At 30.5% G+C, this 14,594-nt stretch overlaps 1 protein-coding gene across 2 annotated transcripts; it reads left to right on the top strand.

The window, feature by feature from the left end:
- Positions 1 to 2,093: 2,093 nt before the first annotated feature.
- Positions 2,094 to 7,079, top strand: LOC141701426 (protein IQ-DOMAIN 29-like). Of its 2 annotated transcripts, none has more exons than XM_074505079.1 (6): positions 2,094 to 2,308; positions 3,813 to 4,025; positions 4,566 to 4,763; positions 4,995 to 5,075; positions 5,305 to 6,337; positions 6,758 to 7,079. In XM_074505079.1, exons 1-6 carry the CDS (start codon positions 2,210 to 2,212, stop codon positions 6,790 to 6,792), a joined length of 1,659 nt encoding a protein of 552 aa, XP_074361180.1. In that variant the 5' UTR covers positions 2,094 to 2,209; the 3' UTR covers positions 6,793 to 7,079. The 2 variants fall into 2 exon arrangements, with proteins under 2 accessions (XP_074361180.1, XP_074361181.1); XM_074505080.1 differs by lacking the exon at positions 2,094 to 2,308 and adding an exon at positions 2,327 to 3,733.
- Positions 7,080 to 14,594: the final 7,515 nt, after the last annotated feature.

Below are 14,594 nucleotides of genomic sequence, written 5' to 3' on the forward strand. Positions count from 1 at the left end.
ATTGGGTCAATTATTTTTGATACTACAGATTCACTTCAGTGATCAATTTGAGAATTTTCTCGTTTATAAATTAGGATCTAAAGTTTAAGTTGTTTTTGTCATGGTAGGTCAATTATTTCTAACAAGGATTTCATTAGACTATTATAATTAGTTGGATTTGATGATTTATGTGAGTTTAATTAATATTGTTAAAAGCAGTATGGATTCAATGATTTTATTTATTTAAGTTTAATATCTTGTAGTGAATATTGACATGGTTCCCAGTAAAATGTAATTCAGTTTTATAATTTTTAATCATTCATACTTTTCTCTGTAGGCTGACTATGGAGATTATGGATCAACTTTTTTGCTTCATGCTTGTGTATTATTATTCGAAAATTTTCATTCGAGGAATATAATAAGGATTAAAGACAATACTTCAGTTTTGGTTGGACACGCGCCTACACATGACATGAGTTGTTAAATGATTCAAATACACAATGTCAAGATATGATGCATCTCTCTCGCATTGTGTATATACAACTTTGTAACCACATTAAGAAGCGAAGTTCGGTTGCATAGTCGAAATGCAATATTGAAGAGAAAATTGCTATATTTTTGCATGTTATAAGCTATAATGATCGATTTGTAAAGGTGAAAAACAGAATTCAACACTCTACAGAAACACTTCACATGTATTTTCATGAGGTGTTGAGTATAATGAGTAGTGAAAACCCGTGACTAGATCGTCCTGGAGCATATCCCCTCAACGGCAAAAAAGTCATAGTATCTACATTATATGACCAAAACACCAACATATCAAGAAGACAAAAAGATATGCTAAAGTACTTTCAGTAAGTTATCAAAATATCATATTATTTATTTAATTACAAAGTAAATATAATGTTTCAAGATAATAATAACATGTATATATATCCTTATATTACAAGGGGCAATTGGTGAATTAATTGGTACTCTTATTCATGTAATTGTTGCAGCTAGTCATCAAACTCACTCGAGAGCACGAGGAAGGGGTATCCAAATGTTCAAGGAATATATGATTATAATATAATATTCACATTTGTTTGGTGTGGATGGGGTTGTACCCGATTCAAAAATATTAACAGAAATTGATACTGATTATAGTTTTCCACTCCCATCCCAAAGTATGTACATTTTTTATGCTTTACAATATAAAAGTTTGATAAATATTTCGTACGATTAACATTATAATATTTTTCATACATTAATTGGAGATAAATATTATTTTTCATACGCAAACACTCATGATTTTCCATCTCTAACACAAGATAATGGCTATACAATATCCTTCGACTAATGAGGAAAAATTTAATGATACTCGTGTATAATTGATAAATATTTTAGAACATGCATATGGTGTATTGAAAGCACGATTTCATTTATAAAACAAACCGTTACTTACATTTTTTGAATTTCAATGTAAAAGGATCGTCATCATATGTATTACGATTTTTACTTTTCAAGGATGCAAAATTTAGAAGACGAATTATTTCATTAATATAACACCAATATCTCGAGTGACAATGATGGAGAAGAAAATAAAAAAATTTATAGAAGAGTCAAAAGATGAATCATAACGGACTTCTTCATGTATAAGATTTGATTTAATTTGATTTATTCTTATTATCGGGATTTAAATTTTACCACTCAGACAACTCCACAAATATCATTTATCACTAACCAATTTTTTCTCACACGTATACAATGTCCATTTAAAAAGGAAACTATACATTAAATGCGTATCAATTTTTTGAAATGAGAAAAAATCAACTAAATAAATTATTATTTTTTATTTTTATCCAATTCTTTGTTGATTAATTTAACTCGAAAAAAAAACAAGATAGTTAGCTAATAAAGCTTTTTGAATGGGAAAGTTTGATGGTTATGGACTTGTCATAAATGAAGCCCAAATTCAAATTTATACTCTCATAAAGATAACCCACTACTTACATTAAGGCCCATGTTGGGTAGTGCAAAAATGTCCCATTACTCAACGGTTGTATTGTATCGAGTAAACAAACATGTTGTAAGGCTGATCCAATCTTTTTCAAAATCAGAATTGATGTGTGAGTTTAAACTGCTCCCCCACATTTCACTCCTCCAGTTGTTTTATGTTTTTTAAGACCAACAACAACAAGTGAGATTCATTCATTTTTTAGGAAAGTGTGCTTGTTTTAGTTTGGTGGGTATGGGTAAATCTCCTGGTAAATGGATCAAGAAGGTTCTTTTTGGCAAAAGGGCTTCTAAATCTAGTCCTGTTAACTCAAACCCAAGACAGATGATGGTGGTAGGATTTGTGTTTTTGTGTGTGTGTTTGTGGGAATTTTGTGCATTTTAGTGGTGAAGTTAAAAATGTTTGTTTTGTGATTGGGTTTTAGTTCTTGAGTTCTTTCTTGCTTAAAGATTGAATTTTTATGAGGCTGGGTTGTGATTTATGTGTGTTAATGTGCATTATAGTGTTGAAGCAAAGAATGTTTTTTTTTTGTGATTGGGTTTTAGTTCTTGGGTTCTTGCTTGCTTAAAGATTGAATTTTTATGAGGCTGGGTTATGATTTTTTTGTGTTTGTGTATAAGAATTATGTGCATTGTAGTGTTAAAGCAAATAATGGTGTTTTTGTGATTGGGTTCTAGTTCTTGAAGTTCTTGCTTACTCAAAGATTAGATTTTTATGGGGCTGGGTAATGATTTATGTGTGTTTGTATATATGGTAAATTTGTGTATTTTAGTATTTTAGGTTTGAAATAGTGAATGTGTGTTGTATGTGAGTATCATATATGTGATTGGTTAGTAAGTAATAATTATGTGATTATGGCTTGATTCTTGGATTTCTTGCTTGCTGAAAGATCAATATTTGTGGTTTAGGAGGTGTTATATGTATGTTTGTTTTGTAAATATGGGAAGTATATGCATCCTAGTGTTAAAGAAAAGAATGGGTGTTGTATATATGCTCGTGAAGTAGTAATTCTGTGCTTAGACCCTGATTTTTGTAGTTCATGCTTACTGGAAGTTCTGTTCTTTGTTGTGTTGTGTGTTTGTTTATCTAGGAAACATGTGCATTTTGGTATTTTGGTGTTTAAGGGAAGAATGGGTATTTTATGTGGTTAATAAGTAGTTATAATGTGAATTGATCTTTGTGATTTCCAGTAATTAGTTTCGCTGGAGTATATGGTCACTAAAGTATTCGGTTTATATGGTGCTAGTGAAGATTTATTTAATGTGTGTCTATACACGTGGGATTAGTATTTTCGAGAATTATTCTCTTGGAGTTTATGCCACTGAGATCCAATTGATATGGTGTTGTTTCGACTTATGATTAGAATTTAGGATTAATATTTGGAATATATAAATAATTAATTTTTCATTGTCAAAGCAAGGAATGGTTGTAATATATGCTTATCAAGTAGAAATGTCAGTAGGCCCCTTAAATTTTCTAGACTTAATCCCGTCTGAGTTTATGGTATTCATTAAGATTTATACATGTATATACTTTCATTTCATATGTGCTCATTAAACAGTAATCATGCGGTACAATCCTTGTAGTTTCCAATTATTGATCCCAACTGGACTTTATGCTCACTGATATTGGTAGATATCCGGGGAAATATGCACATTGTAGTACTTAGGTGTTGCAAAGGATAGCTTTCGAGGGATAAATTGTGATCGGACACTTGTAATTCTCAAGAATTATTCCTATTAAAGTTTATGGTCATAGGTATAACAAATTGACATGGAATTTGTTGAGTTAATATGCAACCTCTAATGTGGCTATGAATCCATCTTTGGTTTTACAGCCAATTCTTGGTACGAGTGCTAGTAAAAAGGAGAGCCCGCCCATCAAGAAAGGAGAAGCTACTATATCTCCTAGAGCTGAACCAATATTATCTTCACTTGATATTAACAATAGTGAGAATGCACCCATAAATATCAGCTCAATAAATGAATCTGAAAAAATGAGCCTTGAGCAAGCTGCTATCATGGCGCAGGCTGCTATCAGAGGCTATCAGGTGTTCTCTTGCTCTTAAACTTCGTTACTGATATAGATTTTACCTTTTGATCCACTGCATGTATAGTTTTGGAAAGTAATGCTGGTTTCACTGTTTTGGGTGGTCCTTGTTTTTCTGAAAATCATGGTGGACTCTATTTTTTTGCTAATATGGTGGACAGTATTTATACTCTGTGTATTTATACTCTGAAAATCAACTCTTTATTTGGTAGAACAGTATTTATACTCTGTGTATTCCTATATATATGTGCTCTTCATGTCGTGGTTGAGAAGCTTAATACTCCTTAATCAAATTCAACAACTGTTTCTTGCGAAGTATGATTATTTTCATTTTACTTTATACTATTTTCTCTTCTCAAACTATGATTCTTCCTAGCCTTTGGATTGGTTCAGTCCTAACAAAATGATCCATAGTTATAGTTTACTTGAATTTGTCAGTGCTCACCATATTTGGGTTCTCAAAAAGTTATTTAATAATCTTTACTCAATACAATGTTAGTTCAAGCTTGTCTCTACTAATAGCTTTATAATGTCTTTTAAGGCTCGCAAGAAACTCCAGTCACTCCAGGGTATCACAAAGTTGCAAGCGCTGGCTCGTGGTCATTTAGTAAGGAGACAAGCTGTTGCTACTTTGCAATCTGTGCGAGGGATAATTAAGATTCAAGCACTTTTCCGTGGCCAAAAAGTACGTCAATCTATTGGTAAAGAGATTCGTGTAAGAGAGCCTCGTGGAGAATCGGTAGGTGTCAGCAACTTGCCTCTTTGATCTTTACCACTTTGTAGTGTCTTGTAAATTATATAATCGTCATGCTCTGAAAATATGTTTATGCATTGAGTTGTAGACTTGGAGTTGACAAAAAGTACGATATTATAAATTGGTGATGGAGGATTCTTTCTTTTTGGACCTATTGATACAGGTTGCTGATTTTTTATATATATGTTAATTTTAACATGTTTTTTTTCAACTCAGGATGATCAATGTTTAAGTTCTTTCGGAAACATAGGATCCCAGCGAACAGAGATGCTGCTGAAAACTGCATTTGTTGGGAAGGCAAGTTAAATATTATTTGCCACTGCTCTTCTATCTGTTTTCACTAAATCATATTTTATTCTAATATTCTGTCCCAATTACCGTTTCTCTACTGGGCAAAGGGTGATAAATCTGACCTTCAGGCCAATGTTTGAGCTAATATCTCAATTTATAATTCTTTTATATTTTTGGTAATGTTGTACTTGATGTTTTCGAAATTCAACAATGTGAAATTTGCCTTTACTTCCAGCTTCTTTCTACATTTCCTGCTGCTATGCCTCTGCAACTTCGTTATGAACCTGAAGAACCGAATTCCTTATGGAACTGGCTAAACCGCTGGACCTTGCTACAAGTTCTTGGACCTCATTTACAATTTAAGGAGACCATCGGTGTCCCAGGACTTACTTCTTCCGAAAATGAGAATGGTTTAAAATGTAATGGTCTGGAATCTGAAAAATTTAAAGTCAAGTTAAAGAAAGTTGCTAAAGATCCTGTCAAGTCTACTCAGGAACAGCCACAAAATGGGACGAAAAAGGTTCTACGTAATCCGAAAAAGGTATCCAAACCATTGGTAGACACATCCGTTAAATCAGTGGCTGGTTCTGAAAGAAGAAAGCATTCTATTGGGAAGTCATCAAAGTCAGATATATCAGAAGCCATTAGCAACTCTGTTGAAAAAGTGATTAAAGTTTCAGGGAAGGCAGAGTCAAAACATTTTACTGGGAAGTCATCAAAGCCAGATATCTCAGAAGTGATTAGCAACCCTGTTGAAGAAGTAATTAAAGTTTCAGGAAAGACAGAGGCAATACCATCTGATGTTGAAACAAGTCTAGAGCTGCCAGCAGAAGAAGCAACAGATTCCAAGTTGAACAACGGTTCTAATGTCCCTTTGCAGCCTAGTGAAGCTCCAGTGCAACAAAAGGAGGAAGTCACTCTAGTAGACGAGGAAATTAGAGCAAGAGACGAAAATAAGAAATCCAGTATGAGAAGAGCTTCACTACCTGCTAAGCATGATTACTCAGAAAAGGATCTACATAGCACACCAAGAGTTCCTAGCTATATGGCGGCTACTGAGTCTGCAAAAGCTAAGCTAAGAGCCCAAGCCTCCCCAAACTTTGACCAAGATGATGCTGAGAAGTATGCTTTAAGGAGGAGGCATTCTCTGCCATCTTCCAACAGTGGTAAATTTAGTTCATCCCCACGAGTGCATAAGTTGGTTCAAGCAAGTATAAAGGGAGGAATGAGAGGAGACAGATCTTTAATGTCTTCTAGAGATAGTAGCGGTAAGAACTGAAAATCAAGTACCTAATTAGATTTTCAATTTATGTTTTACTTTGCCACTGAAGAAAGTTCTCAAAATCAAAAAGTGGTAGATAACATCTTAAGTTACTTCATTTCCTTAACCTACTTGACCAAATATGGTTGTGCACGTGCTTCACAGTGTTCTAGTGATTTCTTCCATTGAATTACGAAGAACTTGCTAGCTCCATCGAATTGAGAATAACTCACTAGATCTTCTGGATACCTATTAGACATTACGTCCCATGTTTTCTTCCATTGAATTGTGAAGGACTCTTCAGGAATACCTATTAGACATTAGCTTTATCATACGTAGTTAGAAATATAGTTTAATTATAATACTTTAACTTCCTAATATTTAGTCTGTCTTCTGATTAACTTGAGATTTTTGCACTTGGTTTCAGATAGTAGGGCGATTCAAGCAGAGTGGAAGAGATGACTGCACACATAATTGAAGCTGCAGGAAAATTATCCTGAAGAGGTGAAAGAAAATTACTGAATTCTATGGTCTCTCCAGTTGTCACACTGTAGCAACTGACGAATGAATCTGCTTATAAGAATTATTTGGTGTATTCAGCGTTGCGTTCTTTTGTTTATTTGTTTTGCTAGGCTGGGTATTTGTCAGGATGCTATCAACACAATGATTTCTGTTATTTAGTTCCGGTTAACATTTACATTATCTCTTTCATGCAACAGAATGTATAAGAAAAGACTAAATATTACTTATGATCTACTCTATTTCGACCTTTGATCATGTCAATTTGGCAAGTAAATATCAGTGCAACTGCTTAGATGTAAACCTTTCATCTGCCTGGACTCCCTAACAGTAATTCTCTACCGCAGTTACCTATGTAAGCTTAAATTTGCCAAAGACTTCTGACTTTTTATTGAAATACTTTTGTTGTTCGGACTCCTAAAACATCATTGCTGAGAACATTTTGTCCATTCCAGAACTCGCAGAAAATGTCGGCCTTAAAAACTAGAGCTTGTTCATCAAGAACATCTAAAATTTTCAGATTTGTCTTTGTTTCCTCTATTTGTGGTAACCAATACCTAGTGAAGGATTACTTGAATTCATGGGTACAAAATTAAGTAGATAGAGAAATAAAGTGTAAATTATGAATATTTTGTAAAATATTAGTTAGGAGGGGAACTGAACTCTTAAAGTGAGGATATAAGAAACAATATGCTAGTAACTTCTTTATAAATAATATAAATATTGCCTATTAGTAATTTAGAATATGATTTTGTATTTTAACTCTAACAATAATTCCTATACTCATTATTATTATTAGTTGGTAACCCAACACGAGTCCGAAATTAAAAATAATAATATCACATTATTAATTGCATAAAACTGAAACTCATAATCCTTGCAGATACAAATTTAAATATAATATATAAAATGTTGTTAAAATATGTAGTTTAAAAAGTCGAAGTTAAGTGTAACTCAATTTCAATCTATTATGCATACACCAATTATTTACTTATTATTTACTTATATAAATCTGAAATGTTAACTTACTAATACAATTATTTTAAAGTAAACCGACGCTTGGATGTTAAGCAACAAATAAAATAAAAAAATGAAGGGAAATAAAATTTACAGAGTAAAAGTTAATTTTTGTCAGTTAAGATTTTATTACATAAAATTTTAAAAATAATTGTATAATTTTCTAGTGAGTACCAAAATTTAGGACCTAAACATGATTTTCTTATTAATGTAGATAAGTGATAACCCGTGCCCGCGACTAAAAATATCGAATTAATAATTGTAGAGAATTATTCATAATCGTGCAAAATACGAATTAAAATTAATATATTAATATCAATATTAAATTGATACTTGTAAAAAATAGTTATGTGGTTAAAAAGAATCGAATCACTTATAAAATTTTCCACTATAATTCTAATTTTGCATTATTTTACTTGATATAGAAATCTAACATATTAGTTTTATTTTTGTGAAATAAATTGTATCTCTATCTTATGAACCAAGTATGATAGAACCAAGTATGTGTTCTTTTGATAATTTAATATTAATCAATATAATTTGATAATTATCTTATAATTAGCTTTTGCAATATAATTTATTTAATATTACTTAATTATACGTATAGTTCTAGTTATGCATACACCTAATTATTTACTTATATAAATCTAACATGTTAACTTACTAATACAATTATTTTAAAGTAAACCGACGCTTGGATGTTCAGCAACACATAAAAATAAAATTTGAAGGGAAATAAAATTTACAGAGAGTAAAAGTTAATTTTTGTCAGTTAGAGATTTTATTACATAAAAATTTAAAAATAATTGTATAATTTTCTAGTGAGTACCAAGATTTAGGACCTAAACATGATTTTCTTATTAATATAGATAATTGATAACTCGTGCGACACACGGACCCGAGACTAAAAATATCGAATTTATATTTGTTGAGAATTATTCATAATCCGTGCAAAACACGAATTAAAATTAATATATTAATATCAATATTAAATTGGTACTTGTAAAAAATAGTTATGTGGTTAAAAAGAATCAGTTATGAAATTTTCCACTATAATTATAATTTTGCATTGTTTTACTTGATATAGAAATCTAAGATATTAGTTTTATTTTTTGAAACAAATTGTATCTTTTCTTATGAACCAAGTATCTGTTCTTTAGATAATTTAATATTAATTAATATAATTTGATAATTATCTTATAATTAGCTTTTGCAATATAGTTTATTTAATATTAATTAATTATCGATAAAACTTACGATTAGATGAACACTAACTAAAAAGAAAATAAAATTTACAAAGAATATAAGTCGTTTTGTGTTAAAAATAAAGTTTATTGAGAATAAAAGTCTAATTATATCAGGTAAGTACCAAATTTGGTATTTTGATACTTTTAGTACCAAATTATACATTATTTTCTTTATTAATAAAGAGTATATATGTTAATAAATTTGAAAAGATATGGACAAAAAATGGAAGAGAGAGAAAAGTAAAAAGAACAGAGAGAAATAATTTTTATATTGCTAAAAGTGTTATAAGGGAGCACTACAAATTTTTTAAAGATAAAAAAATGATCTTAGTGATTTAAGAAAGCTATGACATTGTTGTAATGCTATTTTATATCAAAATTCTTATAATTGAACTTAAGAGGGGAGCCGTTGGATTTGCTATAAATAAAGTTTTTTAATTTATTGTAAGGGTCTCGAAAAGTCTTTTGAACCAACATTTTTGTTCTTGATCTTCATTTTTGAGTTTAGAGGTAGAATAAATAGTCTCTTTGAGATTGTCTAAGAGCGAGAGTTAAACGGACTCTTCTGTATTCACTCGAAAAAACAAAACAGGTGTTGGTAAAGTATGTCAGGAATTCATACCCTTCTTTTAAATTAGTAAATGTTTACAAAAGATGTAGAAAACATTATAAAATGAAAACCTTCCACTATACTATTAGTTTCTAAAAAATTACTGGCCATCCCAAAAGCTATTGCTCTTTTCTTGATTTTGACATGTAATGGCTATTAATCTTGATGCTTTTCAAAATAGTATCAGCATTTTAGAGCTGTTTATGTCATCATTGCACAAGATGCAACTTCTTTATCTCTCTCAGTTGTCTGAACACAATTATATAAGCCTGTTTTTCTTGCTTTTCCTCGTCATCTGATGTTCTTTCGAAAGAGAACCTTGATAGATATTAGTGGTTAGAGAAAAGGGAATCAGAGAATCTTGCTATCATGTCATTCAACTAATCATGTTCTATCTTTTTATAGTGTGATCACACTATGTCATCACTATTCTCATATTCGGTGAAAAATGTTTCATTCTTTAGCTCCTAGCTGTCCTGTAATATTACAGCACTTTGTTTTGTTCAGATGCATTCCTGAGTAAAAATACACATTAGTGGAGAACAGGTACTGACAACTGACAAGTGATAATAAAATGGTCAAAAGAAAATAAAGAACCCAAGACGGTTGGTCCTCAAATTGAGATGCAGAAATGCAGAATATTAGTTAGGGTATATTCTCTTAGGAAGTTTTAGGCCCTGTTCATCATCTAGGCCATGTCTATGTATGGCATCACCTGAAATTCACATATGAATCTCACCTGATTATACACAAAAAGCTTACATTAATCCAATCTAAGAAAGTGTTATCAAAATTGTATTTGTAAACTTGTCAAAATTACCCCTATTTTTAATATTTATATAAAAAATATGGTTTGTGGAAATCAAACTCATTATTGCATTCAACTATACAACCTTTTACCACTAAACCATATTGTCATATGTGATTTTTATCACTGTAAGTGTGTTAAATGAATATTTTATTTAACTTTAAAGATCCTTATTTGAATTTCGCAAAAAAAAATGATAGTTAGTTGAATATTTGTACAATTAATTTTAAAGAATTGAATTCATGATACAAAAATTAGGCATAGTACATAAATGAATTATTATCTTATTTATTAATCATTTTTTAGTTTGAAAATATATCTCAAATATTTTTAACATATTTTTTTATTATAAAAAGTAATTAAAATGTACATATATAATTTTTTTAAAAATATTGAAAATAGAATCGCTTATATATAAATAATCTATATTTGTATTACATATTTAGATAAGTTCGAATTATAATAAGTCAATGCATTTTAGAACTTGGCTCATTGTTCAAAAAATACTCGAAATTTAACTAGATGACCCGGTCGAAAAATATCGTCACATTCTACGTTTAGTAAATTTAAATTACAAACTCGGCGAGAATATCTTACCAATAATGTGATTTTTTTTAATATCTTATGTTAATATAAATTAATGTGTTTGAGGTCTTTATAAGATCAAGTCAATTGATTATTTATATTAAAATTACTAACTTCACTCGTAACGCATTATTATTTTTGAGATTTGTCACAATTTTAAGAATATTTGAAATCTGAAATGGGATCTCACTAGATTTGTTAAAATTACGATGATATATTAAATCGATTTATTTTTTATTTTTCACTTAAAAAAACTAACTTTTAAAAGGAATTCTTTTAGATCAACAATATTCATTGATCAATATAATATTGTACAAATATTTTGAATTATTTTAATATTTTGAATTATATTAATAAAAGTTATATTTATAGTATATTGTAGCATTTGATTCAATGTATTTTATATTATTTAAGGAAAAACACATATATTGTTCAATAATTTGAAAGAATTAACTAGTTCAACTGATATTTATAAAACTTTATCGAACTGAAAATTTTTAATTTTAGAAGAATAGTATAAAATGTTATCAAATCATTATATGAAGAAATATTAGAGTCGTAATGAAAGAAACTTAAAAACGGTTTAAATAACGATATAAATACAATTTTTCTTTCGAATTCTTGAAAAATATCATGAATATCAATAATAAGTCTTGAAAATATATAATTCATTTTTATGTTACAACCATGATTGATACCCGGTTACGTAAAAAATAGATATGAATTGTTTGTCAGTGATAATGTGAATACCATATATAAATTATAACAATTTATTTATTACATAATTTTAATTTTTAAATAATTATAAATGCATGTTATTTAAGTAATTAATTATCTCACTAGATGTTAATAATGATTATACATGTACATAAATCAGATATTTAGCATATAAATAATTAAAACCATCATAATTTACTAAGAGATGTAACATACAATAATTTACATGCTAACACACACATATACATATAACTTAATCTTATTTTGTTAACAGCGGTGTACATAAAAAAACTAACATTTTCCCATACATACATACGTTGAATTTCAAAAGCTAATATTTTTCATTAAAATCAACTTTAATATTAACATTAATGTAAATTTTACATTATTGTATATTATGATTGCAAGTTATTTCGACTTCAATGCATTTTTATCTTTTTAAATTGAGTAAGTTAATTGTAAGTTAGTAGTGAACTCAGTAATATATAGAGCAGTACATATACTTTATTTAAATAAAATTCAAGATTTTGGTCAACTCTTATTCAACATATATGTTAATTTGTAGTTTTTTATTTGTAAACATACTAACGACATTCTACAGATTAAGTTTAATCGTTTCGTTTTAAACGTACACTTACTACCCTACCCCGTTTTATATTCATTCATTAAATATAAAATAATGGGTAAGAAAAATATTATATAATAATAGTTGAGGGATATTCACTCCTAAAAATAAGGAAGTATTCGCAGCTGCTAATGTTATAGAGGGGCACATGGAACTTGATGGAGAAAATTTTTATCTCTATTTCTTCAAAATTTGACTCAAGCCTATATAAGTATATTGTTGGAGTTACTCTACAAATATTATAATTGCATAATGTATAAAAAAAACTTTAGAAAATCACCCCTAGTTTTGTCCAATGGCATTTTTGAAAAATATTTATTTCTAAATTCCCTAATTCTTTCAAAAATTCAGAGGTTTATAGATCCTACTTGGAGCAGGAATAAGGTCTCATTATACATCACTCTTTTAATCTCTCTGGACCTACCTACACTAGTTGGTGTGATTATTCATTATTCTTTTCTGGTGGCTATAAAACCATAGCACTGACTGAAAGATTGTCTTCAAGAGTCTTCCAACACTTGAAGTTTGTATCATGGAGCGGAAGAGGCGGGGACTAGTAAACTCTCCAAAGCTTGTTCCTCAATTTCCCTCAGTGTAGTGATGAATGTTTGTACTGCGGTCTGCGGGGACAGTTTCATAACTACATTGAGGGAAATTGAGGGAACAATCAATGGTGAGAGGTGAAGTAGGTGCATAACATCATCTATTAACTCAACTCTTGTCTTTTGCAGATACTTGGGATCCAACAGGTGACGTTATAATTTCTATATCTAATCTACTGTTTCTAGCAAACATTACTTTATATGCTCCTTCTGTACCAGTTCAGTTCTACCTCCAACTTTGATTTGCCGCGAAAGTGTAGATTGAGATTCTGCGAGCTCAAGTATTAAACACTCTAAGACCATCTGCATATCCGTTTCCAAGGTAATGCATCCACAACTAGCTGATGCACCCCCATGTAATGTAGCACTAGTATTATATGACCAAAGTATAGACCTAGCGTTTGCATAGCATTAGAAGGTACATGCAGATGCCACAAAAAGAACTCCATTTATCAATGAGACTGGCTCTTAGGAAGTCCCGTTGCTACGGATAGTTGTGGTCCAACTAAGATCCCCAGTATTAGAGGACAAAGAAATGTAAGTTTAATTTTTTGGATAAAGAGGGACAACAAAGACTCAATATTACCACATCATGTGCCACATCAATGCCCACGACAGATCTGGTATAGGCTGGGAGCTGTTTCTTATGGACTATACCATTAATGAAATTGCTAGCTTTTCGCATAGATTATATTAGGTTGCATGTTGCAAGTGAATCATCAGTATATAAGGAAGATGTACTTGAGATTTTTTATCTTGAGAAACATGGTGCGTCATATGGTAACCGGATGATAGGGAGTAACAAAGCAGAATTTCATTTCATAGATGTAATGTTCTGATAAAATGCTGCATTTCATGGTGCGCTGATGCAAGAAACTTGGAATACGATGGAAAATATGGAAATGATGATTTCATATATGTGAACATGAAGAACAAGGTACGTGATGTCTGTAATTAACACAATCTTCTTCAGTTATAACACCACGAAAGTTGCCAACCGTGAGGTCTGCAAGAAGAGTGAAGGTGGCTCTGGTGATGTCTTAAGGAGGCTAGATCAATCTTTTCAACATGACTGTTGTGAAACCAAAAGGCAGTCACCCTGAGCAGTAGAGATTTGTAACACCGCAGTTCCTTTTTTTTTACAGATGTAATATGGATTACACCTTAGTTCCACGTAGTTCTTACAAAAAATTATAATCATGCATGCTCGGGTGTGCTCCAGCCCCCTCATACAATTTTTAGAATTTTCATAATTTACAAAATGTGATGATGATGCTGAGTACTTTATTAAGTTCTTTCGAAAATATTCGATCTTAGCAACAAAAATGTTGTTGGGAACTGCATTTCTGGGCAAGATAAGTTGCATAGTTTTTGCCAATGTTGTTTGGTTTACAATCATATTTTTCATAATGTATTACTAGACATGTATGTCACTGTTTCTTTACATGAAGCCTTCATCTATCACACTAACACTCTTTTGTTGAGAACCAATTTCTAAATCTGTAAGCTTTAATATACTTCCTGTACATTCTAC

This window comes from Apium graveolens, unplaced genomic scaffold (genome assembly GCF_009905375.1).
Source record: "Apium graveolens cultivar Ventura unplaced genomic scaffold, ASM990537v1 ctg3812, whole genome shotgun sequence".
NCBI lineage: Eukaryota > Viridiplantae > Streptophyta > Magnoliopsida > Apiales > Apiaceae > Apium > Apium graveolens.

What these genes read in the sequence shown, in the direction of transcription:
- LOC141701426 (XM_074505079.1), top strand. Translation starts at nt 2,210, where the DNA reads ATGGGTAAATCTCCTGGTAAATGGATCAAGAAGGTTCTTTTTGGCAAA. An exon ending in AAACTGCATTTGTTGGGAAG is followed by an intron (nt 5,076 to 5,304) that starts GCAAGTTAAATA and finishes CTTTACTTCCAG; the next exon opens with CTTCTTTCTACATTTCCTGC. An exon ending in GTCTTCTAGAGATAGTAGCG is followed by an intron (nt 6,338 to 6,757) that starts GTAAGAACTGAA and finishes ACTTGGTTTCAG; the next exon opens with ATAGTAGGGCGATTCAAGCA.